At 46.5% G+C, this 15150-nt stretch overlaps 1 protein-coding gene across 1 annotated transcript in view; it reads right to left on the reverse strand.

Moving 5' to 3' along the window:
* The window catches only part of FAM129A (family with sequence similarity 129 member A), a 48947-nt gene that overhangs the window by 6011 nt on the left and 27786 nt on the right, over positions 1-15150 (reverse strand). Inside the window, exons 6-10 of the mRNA XM_027900521.1 lie at positions 6166-6281; positions 3227-3331; positions 2970-3132; positions 1964-2151; positions 1538-1699 (exon numbers count right to left, since the gene is read on the reverse strand). Coding sequence (XP_027756322.1) covers positions 1538-1699; positions 1964-2151; positions 2970-3132; positions 3227-3331; positions 6166-6281 — 734 coding nt within the window. The remainder of the gene's footprint in view (positions 1-1537; positions 1700-1963; positions 2152-2969; positions 3133-3226; positions 3332-6165; positions 6282-15150) is intronic.

The raw sequence follows: 15150 nt of genomic DNA on the forward strand, positions 1-15150 counted from the left end.
TTTTTTTTTTTTTTTTTTTTTTTTTTTTTTTTTTTTTTTTTTTTTTAGCTGTTTCCATTCGAATTTTGAATGTTCTGGTTGGAGGTGCCCGCGGGGCTGTCCATTCATGCCAGATGAGCGCTGTGCTCCCAAATATCCTAGAACTGGCCACTAGAGGATGCCAAATTCCCGAGGCAAGGAACGCTGCTTCACCTCCGCCCGAGTCAGGGCTAAGCCAAATGCTCCTTTTAATTAAGACAACACGAACACAGACTCGTCTGATTTTACTCATTAATAAAAGAAACGTCTATGGACACAAAGGAGACCTTCTCGCTATTTTTATGAGGAGAGCACCAGCCTTTTAAAGACAGAGACGCAGTAACAGCATTTTTAGAACATTCAGAACATTTAGAACATTTCGTGCTATAACTGAACTTATTTCTTGTTCATTTTGACTCATGCACTGTTTAGAAAAACAATACTGCTTGGTTTTATGGGATTTATTTTCTGCCTAATTCTTTCTCTTGACTCATGGTCTTCACTTCCTGAAAGACACTTTATTTGGCAGCTTTTTTTTTTTGAATGGTCTCCCTGAAAGACCCAGACATGAAATCAGAATTTTATTTTTGAGTAATTCTTTGGCTGCTGGTCATGGCTGCACTTAGAAGTGCTGCTTTTAGGAAAACCCTGTCCCAGCACTGTGCTAGACACTTGTTTTCCATATTCATAACTCCCACTCCATAGGTCTGGACCAGCTCCACTTCACAAGAGTCCTGACTAGATTATTTAGTTTCCCAACCACGGATTAAAATCACAGGATTCAACTTAGAGCTGCAAGGGCAAGTGTGTCTTGTGATCTGGCAACTGAGATAAGTCTGCTGGCCAGCTCCTAAGAGATTTCTGGCCAGGCATCCAGAAAAAAAATGAAAGCCAGGCATAATTACAGCCTATATCAATATACACAAGGGGGGGACAATGAGGTGGAGTTCATTTTTCACCTGAAATGATGTCACCACTTCCCCCAACCCCCTGAAAAGTGAAGCTGGATAAAGCACCTCGTCCTCAGACATCATCTGTCTCCAAGTAATTACCGGTTTCTAACATCAAATTGCTTTCTTTTATATAAATGAGAAAATAAACTACCAAGGAGGAGATGTTCCATTTTGGTAAAAAATATATTTAAGAACCTTCCTGAAAAATCCACCCTTGGGAATGGGAGTCAGGTAGATTTTAGCCACCCCACTGGTTACAAGCACAACTTTGTTGGGTGCTGAGACACTGGCAATTCAGACCGTGAAGGTTCAAGGGAGGAGATGATCCTCCATCCAGAATTTTTTGCTTTGCTGAATGACTCTCTGCACACACACACACACACACAGCCTCCCAAATACAAATCCCAAGCAGCTCCCAGGTGATCTCCCCGGGTTTTGGTATCTCTGCTTTGACTGAGAGAGTCCCTGGGGCTCGTGCATGGCTTTTATCAAGACCATTTCCAAGCAGATCAGCAGGACAATCCTAACCTGTTCTCCCCAGGGGGAAAAACTGGATCTTACAGTACCTCTTGCATGAAGTTCTGCGTCCTCTGAATCACAAAATCAATGTGATAGACCTTGAAGCGACTCTTGAGGTCCTGAAGGAGCTCCTGGAGGAGGTTCACCTTCAGGTAGCAGGGCTCCATTTTCACGGAGTTGAAGGGCAGGTTCATAAGCTGATCCACGTTCTGCATTCCAGTGAGGGAAGAATGTGAGGTTTCCAGGGAAAGCAAGCAGAGGTGAATTTTTAACAGAGAGTGCTAACAATCTGGCCTTAAACCAAATCCTGGAATCTTACCCTCTAGTTGCACAAACACCACTTGACTTTCTCAACAATGAACCCGAGGCGCTAACTCGCTGCCGCCTGGGAAAGCAAATCCTGCTCTCTGCCAGGTTCCAGCCAGGAGGCCCTTGTTGTAATCTAAAGGCTCCCAACACGTTGTGTGTCTTACCTCCTTGAGCTTTGTCGTGTCGCTGGTCTTCTGGAAGTCCTGGATGATGTCATTGACTTCTTTATCGAAGAGCGAGCGGACGTCCGTGAACCCCGAACTCACGGGGCCCATGAGCTCCTCAAGGATGGAGGTGAGGAAAGGCTGGATGTTTTCCATGCAGCACTTCTGGGCAGGCTCAGAGACAGTGGCTGGAGGGTCACAACAGCACAAGGGGTTGCATTTTAGAGACGCAGCGACAAAGTAACTGATCTGCTTTCACAAGGGATTGGATGGTTCCGCAGCTTTCCCCGGAGTTACACCTCCACAAAAGTGCCGAGGGTGATGGAAGGAGAGCTCACAGTTTTACGGGTGACAGAAGAAAACCTCTCTTCTCCCGCCTCACCTAAACAGCAGCAGCTGGGGGCACTGTGAGAGTGGAGGAAAGGGCAGCCCTAGGTATCACTTACCAGTTATTTATTTGTTTGTTTGCCAGCTTAAGCAACACCAAAAATGTTTTCCCTGCGTTGTAAACTCACTTGTATATTCACAGCAAAATTATGATGACTTCACATTAGTTTCAAACCACCTAGGAAGCCCTTGGGTTTAAGAGCTCTTTGGTAGCCTATGAATTTGTCACATAACCAGAACCTGGCTTTGTGGTGCATTCTTAGAAATCAGGTCAAAAACACTCCTTTTTTAGTTACCCTCATGTGACCTGTATCTTCACTACCTGAGGCTGTGGAAGCCAAAATGAAAGCAGAATGAACAACTCTAATCAGGCTACTCAAAACCTGTCAGCTCCAAGCCTGACAAGACCTGGTATTTTCACAGACACAGCGGCCAGAGGTGGTGTCACTTCCCAGCAGAGGCAGCAGAGGCTCAAAGCATTTGTTAGCTGAAAATTGGTGTCTCCAGTTGGATTTTTCAAAACACACGAGGATTTCAAAACCATCACATCTGGTCATTTAAGCAGCACAATGGGAAACTTTAAAAAGTTGCTCCAAAGCACAGCTGTTCCTCCACTAACCTTTGATTTTCCCAGCTAAGAAGTTCTTGGAGTTCAGAATCTGATCCATGTCTGAACGAATGGTTCCTTCGAGAGTTTTTGCAACTTCTCTGCATTCTTCCTTCAAGGTATTTAATCCTTCTGCCACTTGCTGCTGGACTAAGCTGTAAGTTTCCTCTACGATCTAAACCCAAATTAAATTGAGAAGCAAAGATCAGGATCAGCGCCCACAGGGAGCTGCTGTGAGAAGCAGCTGCTCTGCAAGTCTGAGTACTTACAGCAAACCAGGCCCTCTTCCTGTCATTCCTCTTCCCCTTCATTTTGGGCAGGATCATTGTCTGAAGGTTGGGCAGCAGTTCCTCCATCACGAGGTTGCTCAGGATCTGCGAGGTCGGAATGACACGTTCACACACCGCTCCTCACCTGCACCCCAGGGTCGTGCACAGGCAACCTCAGATATCCAGGGGCTGAGCTACCCCAGGCTACCAGGAGGACTGGATTTAAAACATTAGGAAGGCCTGAGGGAAGCTCCATGTGAGCATGTCACCCAAAGCAGTTTTCACTGCAAGGCTTTTGAGAGACCACGCAACAAGCGGCAGCAGATGAACCAGGATGCCTGCTAGAATTCACAGCATGCTGTTATGGAATTGCCATGTGCCAATCAGTGGGGCTAAAATGATTGGTTTCAAGAGAGAAATCTAATCAAAATCACTGAAAATTTGGTTTGCTGGCTGCTGCTCCCCCAAACTGAGCTCACTCTGGGATGCTCCCACCCTCCCAGAGACAAGTTGTTCTGAGGAGTCATCAGACAAAGGTTATTTCTGACAGGAAGATCACTGGCCGAAAATAGGGAGATAAGACTAAACTAATTTAATCTCCAGCACTTTACTGTGTGAGCATCAACTTCCCAGCTCGAACAAGAAGAGCAGGAGATCCCAAGAAAAACGGGACAGAGGACAGAAGTGGAACCCAGTAATGGGAATAATCTGTGAATCAAACGATTCTACTCTACATGATTTTTTTTAATTAACATTTGTTTCCAAAACATGTGTAACACGATCCAAAAGGCTCATTAGTTCCAACCTAATCCTGAGGCAAAAGGGATAGAATAAAGAGCTGTTGGAGTTTGTGAAAGATTTTCCAAGCAGCTGCTTTTGTCACGAAAAGACAACTGTACTGGTCTAAAACCAGTAAAACTTCTACACTGTTAAATTCATATGCATTCAAATCTCCTCCCAACGCCTCCAGATTTTTGAACAAAACCCAGGTGAAATCTGTAACCTAAGAAGGTGTTTGGTGACAAAGGTGCACCACAGCAGAAAGGCAGGAGGAAGAAAAGAGTCCAAGGGACTTCTGCACAACGAGAGTCCGTGATGGAATGCAGGAAAACTGAGGAAAAGGTATCACTGCCCCGTTTTTTGATTTTCTAAACTGACACTGAGCACTTTTATCCCTCAAGCACATTTTCACTTTGGATTCAGTGGTTGCAGAAGAGAGCCATCACCCTCTCTGATCCCAGCATCCAACTGGCAGTCTGGTCTGGCAGATGGTTCCAATCAGAAAGGAAAGGCACTGGACTGGGAATACAGATGATACCAATTTGGGGAGTAGTCCACAGGCTGGCAAGCAAGACTGCTATTCAGGGAGACCTCGGTGGGCTGAAGAAACGGGTGGACAAAAACCTCACGAAGTTCTGCGCAGGCCAGTGCCCAGTCCAGCGTATGGGATGGAACAAATCACGGAGACACAGGGCAAGCCCAGGAAAAGGCCAGCAAAATGCATCTTAAGGTGCTGCACATTTCTCACTCTGAGTAAAGGATGTGATCAGACAAGCTGTGGCTGCCCCTGGATCCCTGGAAGTGTCCAAGGCCAGGTTGGAGCAACCTGGGCTGGTGGAAGATGTCCCTGCTGATGCTGAACCTCGTGTTTTACAGCTGCTGGAGAGGGTTTGAGGCACCAACACCAGCATGGGGGAATGGTAGGAGCTTAAGAAAAGTAAGGATGGGCTCTGACTGTGCGTCAGAGCATGAACAGAAATATAACACACAGTTCTCTACTCTAATATCCCTCTGATATACCTACAACAGGCAGTACACTGTTGTCATAGCTTCATTTACTGAAGTGCTTATTTACTTGAAGTACAGCAGCGCTTCAGGTTCAGCAAACACATTTATTGGCATTCTGCAGGGGTTTTTTTACAGCGACAAATTGCAGCCTGTGGTGTTCCAAACCACTCACTTAGCTTGGATATTTGCCTAAAATAATTAGTGTGTTTGGTCCAAGCAGGCATGAGAACACGCTAAACTTACAGAATGAGTTATTGCTGGGGAGATAATAGTGGAACGAGGCTGGATGTCTTCTGATTACAGCTCTCTGGAGGTATATTGGGCTATGAGTAAGTTGTTGGCAAGCAAAGGGAAAATAAAACGTGAAATAGAAACTAGCACTATAAGAGCTCCATAACTGGAGGGAGGAGGGGAGGAGAGAAAACTCTCACTCCCTCCACAGGAAGGATGGAGCTCCTCGGAGTGAGGAATTTATTATCAGATGTTATAGCAGGAAACTTCAGTCCCTGCCATGATGGCACTGGGAAAGACACTGTTGACAGATTTTTTTCCTCTGGTTTGCACCCTTTGCAGCATTTCAGAGGTAGGCTGCTCCTAAAAGAATAATCTGGTTTCTTAAAACAAAACCCTCTCTAGCAGTTTTTTTTTTCCGTTTTCCCAAAGGGAAGCCAGATTTCATCAAGGAAAACACCCAGCAGCTGGTACTGAAGTAAACAGTTGCTGCTGAGTGCTCAGTGCTTTGGAAAAAAAGAATTATAAATCAGGACCCACATGCCTCAACTGCCCTAAAGGAGATGTGGAGTGATGCCAGAGGGATTGGTGGAGTTACCTCAGATACCATCAGTGCTTCAAAGCCACGCACTCAGGTGCCCAAATATGGACCCAGACCATTTCTGCAGAACTGAAGGACGCACATTTTTGGTGTTTAAATGTGACTGTTCCTATGCAAGACTCTGTTTCAGAAGTTTTTATCACTTTCATGTGAGTAGGAAGTATCTTAAAATCTCAGGTATTTCCACCTACGAAGTTTTCTTTTGAAAAATGCCTTTCCCCCCCTCCCCCCCCAAGAGGCTTTACAACCTTCACTATGCTCAGAGCTGCCGTATTCAAAGCCAAAAAACCCCAAACACTCCAGGAATATACCCTTTTACCTCTTTTTCATTGCCAGTTATCATTTCCCAGGTCCCGTAGTGGCCTTTCTCCTGCCGGAAGAACTGAATGGCTTCCAGGAACGCCTCGACTTCATACGTGGTCTGCTTGAGGAAATCTAGGGGAAAACAAAGAGGGACATAGATTTATTTGTCCACAAATAACCCTTGAAAAACAACCCTCTTTGTTTTTTGATCCATTCTCCCATTCCACGTGCATCCAGCAGCAATGTTTTTAAATCATTGCCTGAGCGCTTGAAGACCTTGAGCTTTCCTTAAAAACTGGTGATGGAGATGATTTTTCGTGGATGTCCAGCAGAGCAGACCTAGACAAGGTAAGCACCAGTGCTCATACCAGTTAGCACAAAAACTTCTGGCAGCATCAGTGCTGCTTTCCCTAAATATTTCAGGAATATTCAACCACAGCTCTGGAGTCGCTGGTTATTGTCCAAGGCCACTGCTGCTGGATGGTGGCAATTCCCAAAACAACGTGGTAGCCTGGGGACAAATGAGCCCCGCTGGGCAAACGAGTCTCTTTGCCTCAAAAATGTGGAAAAGCTGCCTGGAGAAATGCTTGACAAACCTGAGTTCAAAACCACCACCCAAACACCTCAGGGATTGAAGTGCTGTGTCTTCACCATGAAACGGAGCTCTCCAGGAGTGTTATTTTACAGGAAAAACAAAGCCACAAGGGTTTACTGCCCCTCTCCAAGGTTATCTACTGCCGCCTTGATCAGCTGAAGTCCTGTTGTGTTTAGGAAGAAAGGAGGGAAGAACAAGGATGTTGATTCTCTCAGAGGTAATTATGCTGCTTTAAAAGTTCCTGATACATATAAACATTTGTGATGTGAAGAGTCAGGGATTAAGTCCTCAAGCCTTGCTTGCAAACCAACATACTTTGTTTTGCCTTCCTCCTGGAGCTTCTAAAGAGAGAGCAGCTTTACAGGACCTTTGCATAAGTGCCAAAGGCAATGCAGGGATTAGACAAATTATGGGAAGCATGGAGGATTAACACTATGGCAATGCCTGAAATGTCTCCTCCTGTGTGCTTTAACAGAAACAACAGCTAGAGAAACCCACAATTAATTTCATCAGGACTTCACCCTTGAAGCTTGAAAATGACTGCTGGAAAACAGCCCTGTGGAGATTTTATGTGCGTGGGGCAACGAGGCCTCAGATCTGCTGAGAGAGAGCCCAGATGCCAGAATTTGGCCTTTCAGAGTTTTCCCCCCCGGCTGCAATGGCTGCAGGAAGGTTTGTCACACACAGAGAGGGGCACTGAACCCTCCCAGTGCCACTCTTGAGATACTGCTCTTGCTTTGCAGATATCTGAAGACCCAAAGAGATCACACAAGCTCTCCGAGCTCATGCGATGATCAAACCAGAAAAAAATCAGCCAAGAGAAATTCCAACCCTGCCTTCACTGCCATCTCTACAATTTATACAATTTTTCAAGCCAAGTCACAAACCAGGGGGCTCAAATATCGGTATTAGTTGCAAGTCAAGCTGTTCACTGCCAAGAGAACATCCTCTGACCACAGCTTTAATGAAAGCATGGAGTATTCCACCTGAAAGCACTTGAAAGCTTTTGTCCTCCCAAAGTTAAACTCTGAATATTCTGAGGAGCAGAGGGCTGGGCTTGGCTGGAGGAAGGGAGAACTGCAGCTCCCACAGCGCTCTGGTCGTGACTCACATGTTTTCCTTCTTCACAGCTGTGCTCCCTCCTAACCCAAAGGGCTCGATCTTGGACCTGCTGAGATGGGGATGTGCCAGTGCTGACAAGAATCTGCCCTCTAACATCATCAAGTTTTAAACTCCATGCTCAAGGGAGTATTTCCTCTCCGTTCTGACTGCCCCCAAACCCCCAGAGCAGTGGGAAGAAGGTGCTAAAAATCCAAGAGTGATTCATTTGAATAGTTCACGGGAAAAACATGAAGCCCTAAGTGCCATAAAATCCCAATCACGCGTTTTTTCCTATGCCAGTAAACACGGGAGACAAACACAACTGTGGCAGGCTTGCTACAAAACCAGCTCCAAGTAGAAAGGAAGCTTTATCCTACAAGGCTGCTGCTTAATTTAGGCAATTTCACTCTCACTTTCCATAGGAGGGAAAGATTGCATCACGGACAAGGCACTGAACAACCAGACCCAGCCAGCGTCGAGCCGTGCAGAAGCTGCTGGCGAGGCACATGAGACAGAGGCACATTCATGGGATGGGGCTCAAGAAAAAGGGAATTGTACCCCAGCTGGAAGGAGCTGTGCTGCACATCCTCCACCCTTCCAGCAGGGAAGAGCCAGGCCTTCCGTGTGGCACATCCAGCAGCTCACGAAGGGGCAGCAGAGCCAGGAAAACAAGGAGTAAGCTGTTGGGGCAGCCCTGCCTGCGTGACAGAGAGAGGATGGGGCGTGAGAGAGAGAAGCAGAGGCTGCAGCTGCAAAGGGGGCAGGTGGTAAAGCCCGGTGGTGTCAGGAACGATTGTTCTCCAGGAGAAAGGACGGCGCGTGCTCCCCTCTCCCGAATGCCCTCGCAGGGGCTTCCCTCCGAAGAATGGGGCACCTCTCAGGAGTGATCCATCTGTCCTGCTGTTTGGAGGGTGTGCGGCATGCTAGGGAAGCCTTGTGCTGTGGTGGTGGTAGGTCTTCCTCACCCAAATCCCACACAGATCCATGAAGTTTACTGAGTGTCGTCCTGCAAAACGCTGGTAAAGCTTTACAGGTACCCAGACCGATGCTGTGTGCTTGATGCAGGCTGCTCTGCCCTTGGAAAATCACTCAGGTGCCTCCTCCAGCTCCCAATGAATGTAACATCCACTTATTTGTGGAGATAAAAAGGAAATTCTGTTTGTTCTGTTTAATTTTAAAATAAGAAGACCCACCTAGACACTCAACATACCAAAACGTGGAGCCCAATTCCTTTTACTGTTAATAATAGTACAGGGGGGTATTGACTGTAGATAAAGTGCTTCACCAAAGTGAGCTACACCGTGGAGAGCAATCTCAGCTTTTTGGCTGACATTTCCCAAAAGGCACAGATGAACAAGTGTTAAACCAGAATCCAAAAGTCTGAGCTCACGGAGCACGGGTTTTCATTACAGCAGCGCTGACCCTGACCCAACACCCATCACGGGGTACCAGAGCTCAGAAGCAATCCACCCCGGCTTCCTCTGTTCCATGCAGTCCCTGAATCCTTCCTGCAGGTCACTGATTGCTGTGGAAGCACTTTGGCGTCCAACAAGAGATGTTTTTACAGGAGCTGATCGTGTCAAGGCTCGCAGGCCTTTCCTGGCTCTGCCTCCCAGCTCTGCTCAAATGTCTCTTCCCAACACAAGTCACTCACAACCCCATGTAAAAAGCCCACAATGTTTTAATTCCCTCCTACAGGGCACAGGAATATCCCCTCAAACCATCAAAACCAAAGGCTGGCTTTGGATGAAGAGTGAGGAAGGCAGGAGGACAGTCACTGCAAGGAGATGAAGGTGACCAAGGAGTGGAGTTTGCAGGTGTTTCACTGATGGGGAGAATGTCACTTACTATTAATTTTTGGAGCATGATAAATGAATAGAAACTGCATTTCAGTTTATGTTTTTCCTCACTTCTTCAGATGTTTGGCTCAGGTGAAGGCAGTGCCAGAACACCTCTTGTAACAACTCTTTCTTGTTGGTCACCTCATAGAGCATTTTCCTGGGACAGGAAATGTCTCTGTGCAGGTATTGGGTGAAGGGCCTTCCTTCTTGTAATGCTACAAATACACAGTAGGAGGTGGATAAAAAATATCTGGAATTTTAAGTCCAGTCTCAAAAGGCAGTGCTTCCACCCCTCATCATTTCCTCAACAGAATAGACCTCATGCTAAAAAATGCAAATTACTTTTTTTCCTATTTTCTCATCCTTCCAAGTCATCCCCCTCTCTCACCTTGGCAGCTGTTGCTTCCAAATATATTTAAATTGTTGCTTTTCCCCTGCTTTCCATTACACAAGCCCTTCAATTAAAAAAAAAAATAAAATCAATTTCTGATTTTTTTTTCTTTAAATTAGTTCTTTGCAAACAAAAGAAAAATATAACCCCCAAACCAACTAAATAGACAGGACACTGCCATCTCTTGTACTGGTACTTCAAAGATGGTGCTTACACGCTGCCAGCCATCAGAGGCTTTGGGGTGAAGGCATCAGGGAATAAGAGACATTCCTGCAGTTAGGGAATCACTGCCAACATCCCAACACCACAACTGGGGGCTGCCCAATAAATAAAACAATGAGCATGAAGAAAAATGATTTCCCTTCCTAAGAGCTCTCGTGAGCTCCCAGCGCAGTTTAAGAGCTGTTGCTTGTGAGGCATCACAGACAGCTGTAAAAAGGCCATGGCCATTGAGCCCAACCAAATAAAATTGTGGGAATATCTCTCTGCCTCCCAAAAAATGAGCAAATGGTCCCAACCCAACAGAGATGGAAGGTAGAAAAAGCAGAAAATCCACCTGCTCGAACCCGGAGAGATGAGGAGACCTCAGGAAAAGAGGTTGGCCAGGGCTTTGTAAAACAGCCACAGCACCACTGGAACATCATCTAAACCACGGATGAGCACTGCACAAACACACCTAAAGGATCACAGCATCACTTATCTCTGATGATTTCCAAGCACTTTCCAAATCAGCTACTGTATTCCTGGAGCAGGTGGGAATTTGGAGAAGAGAAGGCTCTGGGGTGACTTTTCCTGCAGCCTCAGTGCCTGAAGGAGCTACAGGAGAGTCTGGAGAGGCACTTTGGGACAAGGGCCTGGAGAGACAGGACAAGGGACAATGGCTTTAAGCTGAAGGAGAGTAGTTTTAGATGGGATATTGGGAAGGAATTGTTCCCTGGGAGGGTGGGCAGGCCCTGGCACAGGTTGCCCAGAGAAGCTGTGGCTGCCCCTGGATCCCTGGAAGTGTCCAAGGCCAGGTTGGACGGGGCTTGGAGCAGCCTGGGCTGGTGGAAGGTGTCCCTGCCCATGGCAGAGGGTGGAACTGGATGGGCTTTAAGGTCCCTTCCCACCCAAACCATTCCAGAATTCTGTGATTCTGTGATTTCCCTGCTGAACTTTGAAGCTGGAGCCTGAGCACCACCTCACACCTGCACAAATGAGTGTTCCCCCTAAAACCCATCAGGTGGTGGGCACAGGGCAGTGGCTTTTCTGCACCACCCCACGCTTGATAATACGTAGGAAAAAGAGAATCAGCCCAAGGTGAGAGAGGCAGGAAGGCTGTAATGGCAATTATGATTTTAGCACATTCATCACCTGGGGTGTTTCAGGATGAATGTCACTCCTCCAGACTGAAAATCCTCCCCACAGTGGAGGCAAGCAGGCTGGCTGGAACAGCAAGGAGCTGATGTTGTAAAGACATCCCAGAAAGAGGGAAAATAGTCTTATCTGGAGCGAAATATTCTACATTAGACAAAAAAAAAAATTCCGTATTGTGCCCTAAAAAATGTCATGAGTTTTGCAGCTCCCCACAAACCTCATCAAAGATATTTATAGTGAAATGGTTTTGAATGTTATGACAGCGTTAATATTGCTGTGGAACTTCACACAGCAGTAATATATAGACATATATATCCTTCTGTTTAGTATTTCATGGCAGCTTCTCAACCTTTACCAACACTTCAGTAAATTATTCTGAATTATAGTCCAAGAGCTGGTAAGTTCTGCACGGACTATGAACATGTGACATGGGAAAATCAGAAATAACTATGAGAAAAACAGCTATCAGATAAATGTAGAATCGAAAATGTGGACACAGAGAATGGCAACCCTAAAAGTCAGAGAGGGAGAAAAAAAATCTCACCCTGTCCCAGTTGTCTTGATGTAGCCAAGCCCCTTCTGAGCTTAAAACTACATTTTGTCTTTGTCTCTTGCCTCGTGTGTTTTTTTTTTTCTTGTACTTATTTCATGCATGTATTGCTCAAAATAACTTCTGGTGTTGTTCCTGTTGAAATTGGAGATGACAGGATATGGGTTTTGAAAGTCCCTCAGCTTCCTGTGTCAGGAGGGTGATTCTCAAGATACGGATGTGAAATCAAACCAGATGAAAGAAAATAAAATCCTGAAGTGAAACTCTGTGTCTCCCAGAACGAGCCACTTGTAGTTTCCTTCTCATCACACAGACTTCCCTCTATCCCAGCACCAAGGGGTTGGGCCTTTCCCCTTCTAGCAGCAAATACTAAGTGGAACACATGCAGGAAATGAGAGGACTTCCTAAAAAAAACCCCAAATAATTAAATAAAGGCTGAAAAGAAACTGCAGTCTGATTTTCAGGGCATACAAACACAGTGGATTAAAACCTGGAGAAGGGGAAGTATTAGGAAGCACTGTGAATATTTTGAGCCTTTCCCTCAATATTGCCATTCTGGACTGCCAGAGCATCCCCAGTGCAGGTGAGGTGGCTGTTTCAGCAGCCAATTTCCCCCCAAAATTTGAGGAGTGCAGTTCTTAACATTCCACTGAGAAAACGGGGAGTGGGAGGCAGCCAAGTAAGTCCAGGCTGTGGATGAAAGTGGAGGGATCATGGAGATAAAAAGCAGGCAAAGCAGTGAATCCCATGCTGCCATCACATCTCACCTGGGAGGAATTCCTTTCCTCCACACTCCACCTCAGCTCAAGCACAGCCTCTTTAAAACCCTGAGGAGTTTTAAAACTAACCACTACATAAAATCCTACACTGATGGAGGACGTTTGGGAAGAACAGGCTCCCTGGAAGCAGTTCCCCTCTGTCCAGCCCCCTCCTCTGAGGGTCAGGGCAACCAAGGTTGGGGTTCCTCTGCTGCTCCCTGGGCACTTGTATTTTCATTAATTAGCCCTTAATCACAGATTTAAAAGCCTTTGATCCACATATTCCGTCGCTACTAAAGGAAATCATTGTCTCCTCAAACTGCCAAGCTCCCATCAATGAGTACAAAGGACAAACACAGTAGGAGCATGGCATGAAAATGTGCCATCCCTGCATCTGAATCCCATTTCCAAGCAGTGCTCAGTGAATCCCAATGCTTTGGTTCTGACCAGGAATCCCAGAAACACAGGCTGGGCTGGTTGTTTATACCAGGGGGACTGCAAAGAGAGGGGAGAGCTGAATGCCAGCACAGAACCACACACTGAGTCACCCACAGCAGGACAGCGGGGCTGACTCTGCTTCCTGGGGGAAAAAAAGAGCGTACCCAAAAAACTCCTCCAAGTGCCTGCCTAAAGCCCAGGGAGATTCGTTCCTTTCCAGGAGGGGCAGATTACAGCAAAGACAGAAAGGCAACTTCTGCTCAGACATTACATCTGTCTCTGTTCCTGCCCTTGCCAGATCTCCCCTGGCAAAAGTGAACTCTCTTTTAGAATAAGAGATGGGGTGAGTGCTGCCTTGGCTGGTGCTGTAACTTTGTCAGATTGCTCAGACACCTTTTTTTTTTTTTTGCAAATAAAGCTCTAAAAAGTATGAATAAAGTCATGTTTTTCAGTCATGTGAGAATGAATATAAATCAATATGAAGATCTTGGAAAAAGAAGTTCACTCCCAGGGCAGAGTTCAGGTTACTTGGGGTGCTTTTCTGTGATCATTTTTCCACTTGCGGCACCTAAGTCTCCAGGAGATGATGTAACTCCAAGAAATCCAGAAAATAAGGGCTCCTGTTTCTTTGTCAGCTGTTAAAACCTTTTTCATGGTGTAACAGTAGGTCCTAATCCAGACTGTCTTTATCTATTAATCACCCTGTTGGGCAGAAATAATGAGGCAGAGAGGATGAGCCTTGAGGAAGGCACTGGGGTGTCACTAAGCATCTCCTGTCAGACAAAAACTTGACCACAGGAAAAGCTGAGAGGGATAAATCCTGGAACAGATGCATAAATGAGCAATAGCTGAGCCATATGAAATATAATAAAGTGCAGACTTGCAGGCTTTGGAGATGGAAAAGACCTGTTAGGTCATCTAAACCCAGCTTCTGCCAATTCAGGATTGGCCCCTGGAGTGATGTGCTGAACTTTAAGAAAAAAAACCCAGGCTGCCAAAAGCTCTGGCAAGCCTGTTACACTTTGCTTCAGGAGAGAAACGAAAAACCCCAATCAAAGACCTAATGAACAGGCTTCAAGTAGTGGAGTGCCAGGAAAACTTGACTGTGTCTCCACCTCTTCACCAAGCCTCGGTGAGGAGCGAAGTCCAGAGGACTTTCACCCTGAACTCACCAGAACTGAGAGCCACAGAGCCAGGCTTTGCCCTGGGGTTCCTCCAGCAGCTCCACAGAGAATATTCACCGAGTCTCAAGCTACTTGGAGGTGCCAAGTGAAGGCCTGGTCCTTTTAAACTGCTGCCTCCAGCCTGTGTTCGTCCAGCTGGGAATGTTCATCCCTGGAGCTGCTTGCTCTGGGAGGCTCTCGGAGCCAGGAGGACACTCTGTGTCACCACCTCCAGCAGGTGATGGAAAGGAGCTGGGGAGGGGCAGCACGGAGCATCAGGGTGGGGACCAGGAATCCTCTGAAGAGGCTCCTGCCACCAACCACCCCTGAGACCACACACACCTTAAGAAACCACCTAGAAACGCAGTCCTGTGTGTTTTCATCGTGGGAGTGGAGTCCTAAAGGAGACCAGAAACGCCTTTGGAAGTGGAGACAAGGGAAAAGAGCTGGCAGCTGAGAAGGATCCATGGAGGACAGTGGGAGACAGCTGTCTGAGGGAAATGGGGTGAAGCTGATGGCCAGGACACTAAAGTGACAGCTAAAAAACATCCACTGGGTGCCACTTCTGTAAGTACCAGGGGCTGTTCACACACTGCACTCACAGCTCATTTATCTACAAGCACAGGCTTTGGGCCCAAGGAGCCGAGATTGCTGGAGAAGTTTCTGAGTGTTCCCATCTCCCACCAAGGGCAGCAAGACCAGAAGAGGCTCAAAAGTGACACTAAAGGCATGGAGGAGACTGGATACCAGTGAGGGAACCAGGGCAGCTGAAAAGCAGGAAAACATTTCTTTTTCTGAAGGATCCAAC

This window comes from Empidonax traillii, unplaced genomic scaffold, assembly GCF_003031625.1.
Source record: "Empidonax traillii isolate 1590-97213 ecotype Southwest subspecies unplaced genomic scaffold, ASM303162v1 scaffold734:size1267433, whole genome shotgun sequence".
NCBI classification, from domain to species: domain Eukaryota; kingdom Metazoa; phylum Chordata; class Aves; order Passeriformes; family Tyrannidae; genus Empidonax; species Empidonax traillii.